The following is a 13,790-nucleotide window of genomic DNA, read 5'->3' as shown; positions in this document are numbered from 1 at the left end:
CGGAGAATGGATCCCCCGATCGCTCGCTGCTCCCGATGATGACAGTTTATGGCGTTCTGACTCCTTCCGCGTGATAATATCGCACGCGTGGCCCTTTGGTCCCTCGGGGAGACGGCAGGGACGCTCGTTCGCTCACATTCTTCACGAGTCGTTTGTTTTCTGTATGTCACAACCGTTTCAAATAAAAATCCGCCACAAATCCATTTCCGCGGGATCCCATAAGGCTGAGTTCATTTTCCATCAGCCCCCAGAACCCGCGTTCCAGGAACTGAAATTAATGGCGGCCGGGGGGGGGGTTCTTCCTAAAATCTCGGGCGCGAGGAAGCCTTGACGAGCTCGCACGACTGTCAGAGGCCAAGTTCATTGGTAGCAATCGAGAAACGATTTCTGATTAATCGAGACCCCTTTGGAGCGACGGACAACGGCCGGCGATTTAAACGGGAGACTTCGGTGTCCTTCTCTTTGAAATGTCAGAGTCGTATATGAATCGGTGATATTAGTTTTCTGTCACCGGACGAACTCTGACACTTTGTACTTACGTTCCTATTATTACATTGGAGGAGCGCTTGAAGTATATTTTATTTGAAGGGTAAAAAAAATAATAAAGAATCTTATAACGTAACAGAAGAAGAAGGTGAAATATACCAAAAAAATATATTTTAAGTATTAAGGATGTCTGTAGAAGCTTGAGGTTTTTGTCTTTTTTTCATTTTTTTTATGACTTAGATTTAGAGAGAAAAAAATCCTGATTTCAGCTTTGTTAGGAATCCACTCTAAATGTGACTTTGTTACCAAAAATATGTTTGTACAAGTTTTGGGTCCGGTTTTTATTATTTCTGCATTTTTTTAAATTTCTCAAAAATCCTTAAAAATTCATTAAAAAAATTAAAAATAATAATAATGAAATATATATGTGAAATATATGAATATGTGAATATATATATATATATATATATATATATATATATATATACATAAAATAAATAAATATATTGGTAAAAGATGATCTTCTCGGTTCTCCACTGTTTAACCTTGGCGACCTTGGCTCTATTACTCGGTGAACATCGCCCTTACCTCAGGTAGTCCCGGCGGCAGAGGATGAGATTGGCTTTGGTGTAGAGCGTTGATCCGACCTCCCCGAGCCGGCAGTCACAGCAGGCGCATTTCAGGCAGTCTTCGTGCCAGTATTTATCCAGGGCCTTCAGCAGGTAGCGATCCTTGATCTTCCGGTTACATCCGGCGCAGCCTTTCTGTTTGCCTTTGGGTTGCACTGAGAGCATCGGCACGCCTGATAAAAATAAACAAAGAATAAATATTATCCAAAACTCTACGAATTATTTATCGGGGCTTAGGATGTAATCAGGTTTCATTAGGCAAGATCAGCTGCCCAGCGGCGGATCTATAACGAGGGATTGTAGGGGGTCCCGTCCTGCGCTGACATTAAGTGGGTTGGAATTAGAAGGGAATGGAAGAGGATTAAGGGGCATTTGCCGCCAGGTGACCATAGTGTACCCCTCATCTTGGAAGTTATGACCCTGTCAACCAACCCAGGAATCCATCAACTAACCCCATGTTAAAATGTGGAGGTATTAGCAAGAAGAGTGGACTTCGACCATCTCGACTCTTAATCAATGGATTTCTAATCATTACATAACCCGCCATACACTGCTTCCTTCTAACTTCACTTCTCCAATGGTTTCTACCTAAGGGGCGTGGCTTGATAGCTCCACCCACCCCAGCCTAACCTTTAACCATTTTCGATACAAATCTGGCCATATGCCATGGATTTTGCTCCTCTAAGATGTTCCACCTACCCAGTGGCGTATATATTGGCCCTATGGCGGCATCAGACCCTGATTGGACGATCGGGCTCCCTGTAGCTCCGATACTCAAGGGCCAGTTGAAATGGAGATCACTGATTTCCCCATGTAGGCCATTAATAATATAAAGGGCATGCCGAGGCCACACAGTCCTCCATATTTTCCGTTAGGCATTCATATCCCGCCGCTCGGCAGTAAGGAAGGCGGAGCAGGGGGCGTGGCTAGCACAGATAAATATGGCGCTGCTCGCAGTTCTTATTTCTCTTTTTTTTTTTATGTACATTCATTAATCGAGTCTAATTACAATTACAAAAAGCTGACTTCCCGCGTCAGATATCTGCATTCGCTAAACACCAACGTATTCCGCCGTTAACAAAACTAGAAGCAGTTACCTGGATTTTGCTTCCCCCCCCCTTTTCTTTTAAAACCTCCGTATAAACGCTTTAATGAATAAATACACATTACCAAAATTTGGACAGAGAGAGAACATTATCCGAGCCGCGGTTAAGTGCATCTTCGCCGAAGCCTAAATGGAAAACGTTTTAAAGCATTTTAAACTTTCAAGGTTTCTATTCATTATGCCACTTCGGTTTCCAACACTTATTTGTAATTTATTACAGAGGGTAGATTTAGAGAGAGAGAGAGAGAGAGAGGGGGAAAAACCAGCAAATGGCTTTGATGTCACGCGACTTCCTGTCTAAATGTTCCTTTTAGCCTCCTAAAGGACAAATAAAGCCTATTTAATAAGTGCCGTAAACACTAATAGTCTATCTATACTTGACATTTTTGGAACGACTAAAAGCCACCCCCGGGCTGACACTCCGTCTGGTGCGAGAGCGCTCACTTCTTACGGTAATAACTGACCCTGCGCGGCTAAAAGCACACGACAACAGCACTTAAGACGGTTTCACACAAACGCTGAGGTATCGATCCTCCTGATAACAAAGTAGCTCCTCTTCCACGCAGATCGGTCAAGATGCATTTAGACAGGAAAAAAAAAAAAACTCTTAAGGCTTTAAAAGTTTTTTTTTATTATTTTTTTTTAAACCTCCTTAGTGTAACTAATGATTTCAAACTCTGCCACTCTGCCTCTAAGTGGGTATTTTCTTTTTTTTCTGTTTTTTTTCTGTTTTTTTTTTATGCCTTATTTAAATGTTAAAATAAATATATCGGCTGCCTGCTGGAAATGAGCTATAAGTGGTGACCTTGACCTCCATTACTATCCCAGAATCCTGCTTCCGAGCCACGGTGGCAAAGATTGCTCTACGGGAAGAAGGGGGCGATGGATTACGGGAGGCCGAGACGAGGGTTAAATTCTTTTGACGGTGAGTAAAAGACCTAATGGGGCGGTATGGTATTAAAAAAAAACAACATTTCTGGCCGTAATTTAACCTCTTAAGGACAATGGGCGGTCCCTAAACCCATTGAAAACAATGCATTTTGAGCCCGTGCATGTAGTCATTAAGGGGTTAATGCGGGCCTATCGTTTTTTAGAGTAGAAGGTTTATAGAACGATAGTGTTTTCCCAGGGATCAATACGGAGAAACGTTATGGTCTACAGGCCCGGGGGCAACAACTTGACCTCTTTGTAAAACATCTGTAAAAGTCAAGCCATAATAGGACTTCGTGGTTCCTTTTTGTAACAAAGAACAATACGATGTAACCGATAAAGAATGCGCGGAATATTCAAAGTAACGAGAGTTCTATCACCGCCTGGCTGTTAATTGAGCTCCAATATATTGCCGTCAAATCAAATTTCACTTAAAAAGGATGGTTTTTATCTCTGAGAAATTGAAATAAATAGCTCCTTTTTAAATATTCATCTTTTTGTGATGGATCTTTGTCAGAATCCGAGTGAAATCTCTCCCCGTAAGATAATAAGAAGGTTTTTTTCTTTTCACCGCGTTTGAAAGTAATTTGATCCTCAGATGTAAATTATATGCACCTGCTGTAAGTTTTAATTAGCGATAATACCGGCCCCGGCTGGCGGAAAGGATAGAAAACCCATTTAAGGCCAACAATTGACTCCTCGTAGCGTTGAACCAGAATTTTCATTTGATTTTAAAAAGAATTATTATGATTATGATGATAATGGAGGAATCCGTAGACTCGGCCATTTTGCATGCGCAGCACCTGAAATGGGTCTGTTCCGTAGAGATGCATTCACTTGAAATTTGGTAATTATCAGGCGTGAGCATTCTCTACACCAGGTAGAAAGTGATGTCAGACGGTGGAACCACCAAGTTAACTTGGCAGAACTCTCCATGAAGTGGAATCCATCAAGTCCCGGAGGCTTCCACTAGGCTTACAATGGAGTTTTGGATGGAGGTTACAATGGAGGTCCTACTCAACTGGGCTGAGAGCGCGTATCGTCACTCATGTTGGGGGTGAAGACATTGAGAATTGTCTTGGTACCATCACTGGTGCCCGGTGTCCATCATAATTCCCGCAGTTGATTGAATTCACTATGATGATGGAGCTTGTTTGTTGGACAGGTATCAGAACTAAAACATGGAGGAAGAGGAGGCATGTTAGTTGGCTTGGCTCCGGCTCACACTCCTCATCTCTTGATGGGAAGAACAGAGCCAAGGATCGAGAGGACTCCACCGAGACGGAACTAACTCACTGCAGGTTATTTACTAACCAGCCAGACAAACCCAAACAACCCAACGAGTTGCCCCATGAACGAGCCGACTTTACGGCTGAGACTTTTCCATTCGCATCTCACTTACTAAGTCAGAGTCTAACCCAGAGCCTAAAGGAAACACTGAATGAAGAACGGACCATAACGGCCAAAAGGTGGACACCGGCAACGAGAGGTTTAGCCAAGATCCAACGACCATAATCCTGCTGATGACGTTTTGTCCCGTTATTGTTGAATGTATAGAATGTCTACTAAGTTCCCTCTTTTGTGTTAATTCTTTTAGATATCTTGCTAGCCGTCATTGCAACATTTGTTTCCAGGTAAATAGTGCAGATTAATGGTTAAAAGCCGGGTTTAAGACGGGATCCGGACGATGCGTCTGGAGCACCGGTGAGTTCGCACTCGCTCGAGCGACACAAGAAAAGCGCAGTAAAGCAGACGCCCCGCGTCTCTGCAAATTCGCCTCACTTCCCGCGCCCGTAATTCCTCTACTCTGCGTTTAGACTCTCGGCATAAGTAACAATTTTGGATTTCCTGCATGGAACCCTTAGGGGATAATCTATATGTTTAATGAAGACCCAGTCGGCGATTGCTTCTAAGAATAAAACAAAAAAGAATAGAGTCAAATTGGCAAAATATTTAATACATATTTTCTTTTTTTTCGACAGAAAAGACTGCGTCACGCACTGTAAAATTGGTGAAAAAAGTAAAATATTGGAGCTGGAAAGTCGGAATGGCCTGCTGTTTGTTCTATTGGAGTCATAAATGAATATTACGCAGCGCACGGGGTAGTCCCATGGGGTTCTAGACCACCACGGAGGACCAAACTGGTCCTTTCTGCAGAAAATTATTGTAAAAATATTGTAAATTTTAATTGCATTTTTTTGTGTTCTCTGCTTCTAAATAACAGGCACACATTTTAATGCGTAAGGAGAGTATTTTTAGGCAATTTCTCTAGAATTGTTTTTATTACACGCCAAGAAAAATTACAGTAGCAAACTTTTTAATTTTTTATTTTTTTACTAATTATACATTTATTAAGCTCTTTATTATGGGTTTTGGGAAAGAATGACAGCCGAGTCCCTCTGTCTTTTGCTTCCAGAAATTAAGCGTATCTGTTACAGTTACATAAAGAACTCTCCTTAGCTGACCAACAGGATCTAGAATCAGGGTTCTAGGTCTATCAACTGATCTCTGGTTCATTGCATAACTTCCCAGCGTTGGAGAGACTGTCTGCCCGATTCCTTCCAATCTTCTGATCTTTAAAACCCAAATGGTTCCCAACTCAGCATTTCTAGATCCCTGGCTCCTCTCCGTTAAGTAGACGTCCGGGTTTCCATTTAATCCATGTCCGAGGTATCCAGATTCTGACTCTTTGCTCCCTCGCCATATCCAATTACCACCCATCGTGTTACCATTATACCGAAGCGCAGCCCATCGTTGGTGAATCGAGGCGCCACTCCAGTCCCCGTAATAAAGCTGGATTAATTGGGCTGAAATCGCTTTGCTCAGCGGCCCGGCTAACGATCTGCACCTCGGAGCTTTCCGTCCTCGCGCCTCATCTGATCCGGTCAAGTCGGCCAAAGCTCAAAGAAAGATGGCCGACCCCCGATTTCTCGGCCCTTTGAGCGACTCTCACCGGAGCGTCTTCGTATTATAGAACGCGGAGATGAAGGCAGCTCGATTTCACCCGCGTTTCATACCTTGTTAGCCGTTCTCACTCGTCCTTAAGTGCGGCTCATTAAGGCAGCGGAGAACTCAACCAACCCTAATGAGGCAAAAGGAAGAAGCCGAAGCGTCTGCGCAGGCCCTCCTCATAGATTCCTTTAGGACCCTTAAAATTTGCCTCAGTTTATGACGGATAATTGGTTTTTCTACTGAAATTCTTTGCTTTATACGAAAAAAAAAAGGCTAGTTCTTTGCAGAGGTCACCCCGCCCCCCCCACCGCGAAGCCGGCACAAAAAGCTTATTTCTTTAACATTATAAAGTGTTTCCCAAAATAATGCTTTTCCCCCCCAAAAAACACATGGCCTAAAAAGCACCTCCTTCTGCCCCGGTAAACACGGTTGTTACCCCAGCAGGTCTGCAATAATGCATGCGCGCTCTGCCTTTCAGGGCTTTTGCTGTAAATGGTTTTACGCTGAAATGAGGACGTTTAGAACAACGGTTTCCATGGTGCTTTTTTTAATGAGGGACACTTATAAAAAAAGACGGATTTCTAAGTTGTTGAGAATGAAATGTTTTGTGTAAATTGCAGGCTCCGTTTTACCCCGTAGAGCCCCAAAGCACGCCGTTTTTTTTTATTTTATTTTTTATTAGCGTGATTTGTGGAATTCCTGTTTGTAACCCGGTTATAAAACTCGTTTCATTTGAACGTTGCCGGCTTTCAAACTTTTAGAAGTTTTTTTTTTGACCGTTAATTGGCTGATTTGACCAGATTTATATATTTAGGATTTTTCTGAACCAATTAATTATCGGGGGGGGGGGGTTATTTTCCAGAGATTTTCCAGGTGATTATCACCCACCATCTTTCAGTAACGGGGTCATCTTCTCCCATGTTCCACGTCACCTCTGTCTCTGATTGGCTGGAGTTCCCGCCGGCAGATCGGCCCCATTTGGCCCCCAACGAGTCACTCGTTTTTTTCCTGCGAACTTGGGAATGTGTCCCTCAGATCAGAATCATTTAAAATATATCAAATATTTCTCATTTTTTTCAGGGAATGCGTACGTCATGTGACATGAAAGCAAGCACTGATAGGTTGTTGCCATGGGAACGCAACAAATACATCCTAAAAGTTTCTATGTTGCATTTTGTGATTAAACCATAAAAAAGATAAAATAAAGGATCTGCTGAGGTTGATCGGCTTAAAAGCAATTAATGTTCTGCCTTAGCAGAGCCGCGCTTTGAAAACATGGCTCCCATCATGGCCGCTTGGTTTGCCATCGCTGCGCATGCGCTTCACTTTGTTCCTAAACGTCATTAACCCTTGCAGACTCCGCTGGCAGACTTCGATCGTTGCTACTTATTAAATAATTAAATACTTTGGCTATGATGACATCGGTTCTGCGTTTTCGGCTATCGTCAGGCCAACAGCATTATTCCAAAAATGTCAGCCGTCCTGCACTTTGCTGCGCATGCTGATGCATTGAAGGTGTTTTTAGGGTCAAATCTTTCGATTTGCTCACTTAGAAAGTTGTTATGAGCAAAATACGCGTCGCCACCTGTTCTTTTACCCTTTTTCTTTAAAGGATTTTATCATATGTCTGCTGGGAAAATGTCATGTGACCCCAAAATCCTTATTTTGTGTGCGTGTAGTTCGTGCTCCTTAATAACTTTTTATGATACAGAGAAAGAAACGATTCCTCCGCCAGCGCTAAGCAGCGATCTGCGAGCCGAATCATTTACAGCGTCACATCGTGAAAGAAATGACTATGTAATTGTTCATCCACTCGATACATTTAACTTAAGATGTATGAAAAAAAGTTACTTTGTGTCTGTGTTGAAAAAACTTAATTTAGCTAATTTAGCCCGCTTCACAGAATTCCGGTCTCCTTTGCCACAATTCTCCAAAAAGTTTTCCAAAAAAAGTAACATTTTGCACCAGAATTGATAGAAAATTCTCCCATTCCATACATTACGGTGCACAAAAAGTAATTCTGAATAGCGGTCTTGTCACTATAGCAACCACCAGAAATATATGGTCTTGCACCAGAATCAATTTTTTGCAAAATCCACATTTCTTTAAAAAAAAAAAAAAGATTAATAAACAAATGAAATTAAAGTCTATCAGGCAGATAACTAACTCTGCATATTAAGGTCATATTAAGGTCATTAAATACAATGTATCTGTGCGAACCCTCAAACTATTGTAGTACAAAAATTCCGATACATCACAAAACCTCACTATAAAATCAGCAAAAAAAATAAAAAAAATGAAAGAAGTTCTTAGGAATGAAGTGAGAGTCGCCCCCCCTGCCCCCCCCCGGCTTACAATGCTTGGGAAGTAATAAGAGATCCCAGCAGATGTCGAATGAAATGAATAATATTCTGTTTGGAGGACCCGGTAAGCGAGATATTCTTCATTTGCATTGCGCTCTGACTGCAGTAACTACCGGGGAAGCTCATTAGAGCCGCTACTTTTTTAGAAACAAACCGTAGATCTATAAACGTAATTATTCGCTGTCATTTTGGGAATATGGAATTAGCTCGCCTCGTCTCCGCCTGAATTTGAAAGCAGCTTCCCGACTTCAGAAGAACTCAAATTGTTTGATTGAATGCGTTTAGCGAATGCCTAGCAGGCAGGATTCAGATGGTCGCAAATATACGCGTCCCGCATTATAAAGGGGTGAACGCTATGACGACCTGAGTGTTAAAGGGGCAAAACCTCATAACGCGCAGCACTCGTTACAGAATACGTCGGACGGAAATCCAGGCTCACGCGTTGTGCTACAAGCCAAGCACTCCCTACAACCGAAACATCACCTTCCAACGTATGTAATAACGCTAAATAACAAATAATAATAAAAAAAAATTCATAAATGATGGACGTGGTGGATGCCGCGAGTGTTATCCTTTATGTTCCACAGTTTTGTAGAGAAGATAATTTGATATTAAGAGGACCCTCGGACGGTCTAAGGGCACAGGGGTCGGCACCGACATTGCGCATGGCAGATATTTACTGGGGTCTGTGGTGGACAATGAAATGATGTTCTGTGGACCTTCAGAAGCCTTGCCGCGGACACCGATGTTCTTTCACGGGGGCTTCGCCTATCCCTGCAGGTGGAAGACATCTGGAAATCCAAGACTTTTTTGTTTTGCTTTTACAAGGAGATGTTCCAGAGACCACCGTCCAGAGGTCTGGAGACAGAGGTCCTAGTAGATACCTGGAACTCAGACCGGAGGATGCTCACCAAATACACTCATCCACATTGACCAAGTTTTCACCTGAGGTTCGAGGCGATCCTTTGATACTTTGGACCCCTCTTGTTCCCCACTTTGCTAAGTTTCTTATCACGGATGAATCTCAATGACTGACAGATTGGGTTTCCCATGAGTTCAGCCTCTAAGCCGGGTTATGGAATTAAGGGAACCTCATTTTGGGAAGGATTAGGGGGTCCTTCTTCTCCTAAAAAACACATAATTATAATTCATGTATATGGGAAGACCAATATTTATGGCTTGAGTCTTTAGGGCAGGAAAAAAATATTTCAATATTACGGTAATACAATACAATGTATCTCGCGTATATATAAGGCGTTTAAGTCCTAAAAGTTCTACTTTTATTTATTGCTCCAATTTTTTTTTCTGAACCTGCTTTTCAATGTATTTATTCATTAAATGAATTAAAGTATATCCCGAGCTAAACGTCTCTATCGTTCCTTTACTCGATGAATTCACCTTAACGAGAATCAACCCCCGAAAAAAAATATATAAAACCAAGCCGTCCTTTCTATAAATGTAACAGGCGACGCTTCTTTTATTCTAAGAGAAAATCGTTGTTAAAAGAGGAAGGCAGGGCCGATTCCGGGCGCTCTCCGCGTAGCAGATAGATCTGACCTGAGGTGTGATAGAACGCAGGCTTTTAATGATTTCGGAGGATGTATTTATCCTCCGAATGTTGGCAGTTTACCTTTTCAAGCAGGGAACAGGCGAACCTCCAAAGCCATTAAGACTAAAAACAGAAAAATGCAATTTCTGCCCCTCTTTGTTAAATGGAAAAGTTCCGAGCTGGATTCTTGACGGGGCCATTTGCATGCTGAGCCGTCCGACCGGGCCTTTTCCATTAAAGAGATAGCGTCCCTTTTCAGAAAGCCATTTGGGATCCATTTTTAGCGTTATCTAAAAATCAAATCTACATGATAATCCTTTTAATGCACTCTGGACTTAAAAAAAAAACCCCAGAAGGCAGCTTTCTGTTCCTTCAGGAAACGTTCTAAACCATTAACCGGTAATTACTATTCACCCATGAAAACGCGATGTGATCTTTTATAACATGTAATCATCGCGCTGTCTTAAGCTACGCTAAAACACCGTCTCGCAAAAGAGACAATGGAAATGCCCCCCCTTCAGCTTTAATGCTAACGCCGGGTAACAATAGCCGCCTGTCTCTGCGCCGTGCTGCCTTACATACCCGCACTTACGCCGCTTCAAATGGTTAACACTGTTTCCAAATAAAACGCACAATATAAATCATATTGTTACGCTAAAAGAGGCCGAGTCACTCAAAGGATTAACAAAGAAGAAAGAAATATGGCAGATAAAAAGTTGGGGTTCACCAACGGGGTGCCTTCACTCGGTTAAAATCGTTTCTTGTGTTTCTGGACACGTCAATGATCAGTAACTCGGCTGAGCTCATGGGCATGTTAATTACAAAAAAAATAGGAGCTACTGGCCCCAGGGCCCAAGGTGGTGTAGTGACATGGTCGGTCCCAGGCCCTCTATCTGCCTAGGTGAACGATATCTCTAGCGCCCCCTTCTGCATGAACCTGAAGAAACTCTCAGCCGGCTTGGCAGCCTAGGTGGTCTGTATGTTGGGTTGGCCTCTCTAATAGGAGCTCAATGGCTCTTGCCACTCGTCACCAATACATTGAGGGTCTTCATACACTAGGGGGTCAGGAGCCATGCTGGTGTAAAGACAGGGCTGGTCTCATGGTCTCTTTGCTTGAGTAGAACCTGAAAGAGTATACTCTCAACCAGCTCCACAGCCTAGGTTGCATATAGTAGGATTGACTCCGTCTAACGGGAGTCCAGTGGTTCCCCAGGATGAGGGTCTCCGTATACTATGAGATCATGGAGAAAACTTTCACCCGCGCCTGAAAACTGTCAGAGCGCATTACCTTCTGCTCCGTGGAAAAGTCAGCAAACAGGAGGGTTTCTGCAAAGAGTTTCCAATGACCTTTCTGCAGAAATGAGCAGAAATTGGGGTAAAAGGTTCGTTTTTATGCCCTTTAACAGGCATCTGAGGTGCCAGGACTGGTGGGGACACCGGCAGTCGTTATAGAAAATTCCCCCAACGGGTAGAAGTCATCTGGTACCTGGGGTGCCACCGAAGCCTCCACAGCTTGGAGAGGCCATGGGCAGGAGATCTATGGCTTCGTCTGCATTATGAATGTATTAAGAAGACATTATGTATCTGTGTGGGGGTAATAAGGGGGCATTATTTGAGTTGAGGATCGGCCCAGGTTTCAGCAGAGAGCCTTCTACAAAACAGGTTCGACCTTAGCAGGAGGGGGTATGTGATACGGCCCCAAAATCCTCCAACATGCCCCAAAACACCTTTACCCCCGAATACCGCCTCTGTCTTTGCAGGGTTATCGTGTTTCCCAGTTTGGGCAACCAGCGGGTTAAATCAAGTGAAATAATAGCAAGGTCACAGGGATCCGACGAAGGCTTTCGGGCCCACGCGCTTTTATCCCTTTCACAAAGAGGAGCATTAGGAAATCGGCTGTTTCATGTACGCTGTTAAACACTTAAACGGGCTGCGCTAAAACACAATAAAGAATTCCGTCTCGTTAAATGTATTTAATCCAATCCAAGGGCTTCACGGATTCATCGTGTGAGGAGAACACAATTATATGAAATTACCGAGTTGTAACAAAATAATCACATTCAATTACTATTAGAATGAAAGGATCGGTATTTCAATCAGACCTCTTTTCCCTAAATTGCAGCAAAATAAAACGTCAGAATTTAAGGTAATATTTTTTTATTTTTTTATTTTTTGTGTGGGTTTTTTCGCCTGGTTTTTCAGAGCTCTGGCCTCGCGGGTAATTATTGGGATTAAATTCAGGTTCTAGATAAAGTTCGTGGAGTAGTTTGTGGATGCTAGAAAGGGTTAATTACCCCCCCCCCCCGCCCCGTTGGAAGGTTTTTGCATGGGAGTAGGCAGAATAAAAGAAGACTTCTGTATTGGTAAGGGGTTCCTAGCCTGAGTCCGGCTTGGGTCTGGCTTGGGCCCCCAGCGTGAGCCACAGATGAGCCACAACCGGCCCCTGATGAGCCCTCCTGGTCTAGACTGGCCATCTGGCCAACCAGGTAAATGCTCAATGTGTCGGGTGCAGATGGCGCTCATGCACCGGATCTGGGGTAAGAGCATAGTCCACAGCCATGTATCTCCATCCGGCAGCCACATGAACATCATTAGTCGGCCACTGGCCTTAAAGTGCCAGAGACAGTTTTAATCCACAGGGTGGCCCCGACCAACTAAATCTGGCACTCGCATGGCCCACATGGACCGGTCCTAATGCGATTGTCGCTTTATGTAAAGGAAGGGCATTTATCAATTAAAAGTTGAATTTATATGATAGCTAACTGAATTATCAGTTATGACTGCCCTTGGAGTCATTAGGGGTTTTTCATGTTTTTTTGGGGGGGCATAAAAGGGGTACCACATCTTCTATCTGAGTCAATGCAATCAAGGATAGCTTCAAATTGCTGAACATCAACGATTATTCTCTTTTGTTTCCAAATTTATCAATTTAACTCTATAAATTTGAAATTAGTGAAGAATAGTGAAGAATAGAGACTCGCATGCAGTCAGGTATGATGGAGCGGCTTGGATTTCTATTGTATGTTATACACGATGTCTCAGGCACGACACCATAGGTGCCAGCAACGTATCAAACATGAACTCAACCAAAGAAAAATGGGAAAAAAACTAAAATATTGGGTAAAGTTAAAGAACTGATAAAGTTTTATCAAGCATCAGAGAGAACAATAAAGTTTTCCGACCATGATGGTTTGGGTTAAATATCCACCTTTGAGAACGGGCGAAAAAAATATCAATTATTACATCCCAAGGATTATTATTGATCCTAAAATTATCCCCCCCCCCAGTTTTATTGAAATCTAATCGTAAATCATGTTGCAACGATGTATCTTTATTATTAACAACAAACGTCTCCCGACGTATCCTTTATCGGGGAAGTAAGCGGACCAAAAGTAGCAAAATCTCCGGCTAAGACCAGCAAGAAGAAAAAAGGAAAAATACGCCCCGGCAGTTAATTTCCAAACTTTATTATTAAGAAAGCGGAATTTACTTTGATGTCTCTGGTGACTTGGCGACGCTTTTATGTGTAAATTACAAACCGAGGTAGCGGATGAAATTAAATTTATGAAGAAGTGTCTTGTCTGCCCCAATTAGCGGTGTGTAAGCCGCTCCACAAAAAGCTTTTAAATTAACCTAAAACGTTTCAGCAGAAAAGGGAGCAGAAAGCAGTCGTTTTAAGCAACGCTTCTGAGTCTAATTCTGGAGGAAATTGCTGTAAGAATGTTTGAAAGTGACACAGAACCCCGCGGGGTCGACGGATCAACAATCAGTGCTCT

General features: G+C 42.8%; 1 protein-coding gene across 2 annotated transcripts in view; it reads right to left on the bottom strand.

Moving 5' to 3' along the window:
• LMO1 (LIM domain only 1) overlaps positions 1-13,790 on the bottom strand; it is a 52,467-nt gene that overhangs the window by 12,114 nt on the left and 26,563 nt on the right. For both annotated transcript variants that reach the window (XM_053449001.1, XM_053449000.1), the window contains exon 2: positions 1,075-1,288. In XM_053449001.1, coding sequence (XP_053304976.1) covers positions 1,075-1,288 — 214 coding nt within the window. The remainder of the gene's footprint in view (positions 1-1,074; positions 1,289-13,790) is intronic.

Source organism: Spea bombifrons, chromosome 10 (genome assembly GCF_027358695.1).
Source record: "Spea bombifrons isolate aSpeBom1 chromosome 10, aSpeBom1.2.pri, whole genome shotgun sequence".
Lineage (NCBI taxonomy): Eukaryota > Metazoa > Chordata > Amphibia > Anura > Pelobatidae > Spea > Spea bombifrons.
The sequence above is the reverse complement of the archived record's forward strand: the minus strand, read 5'-3'. Positions and strand labels throughout refer to the sequence as shown.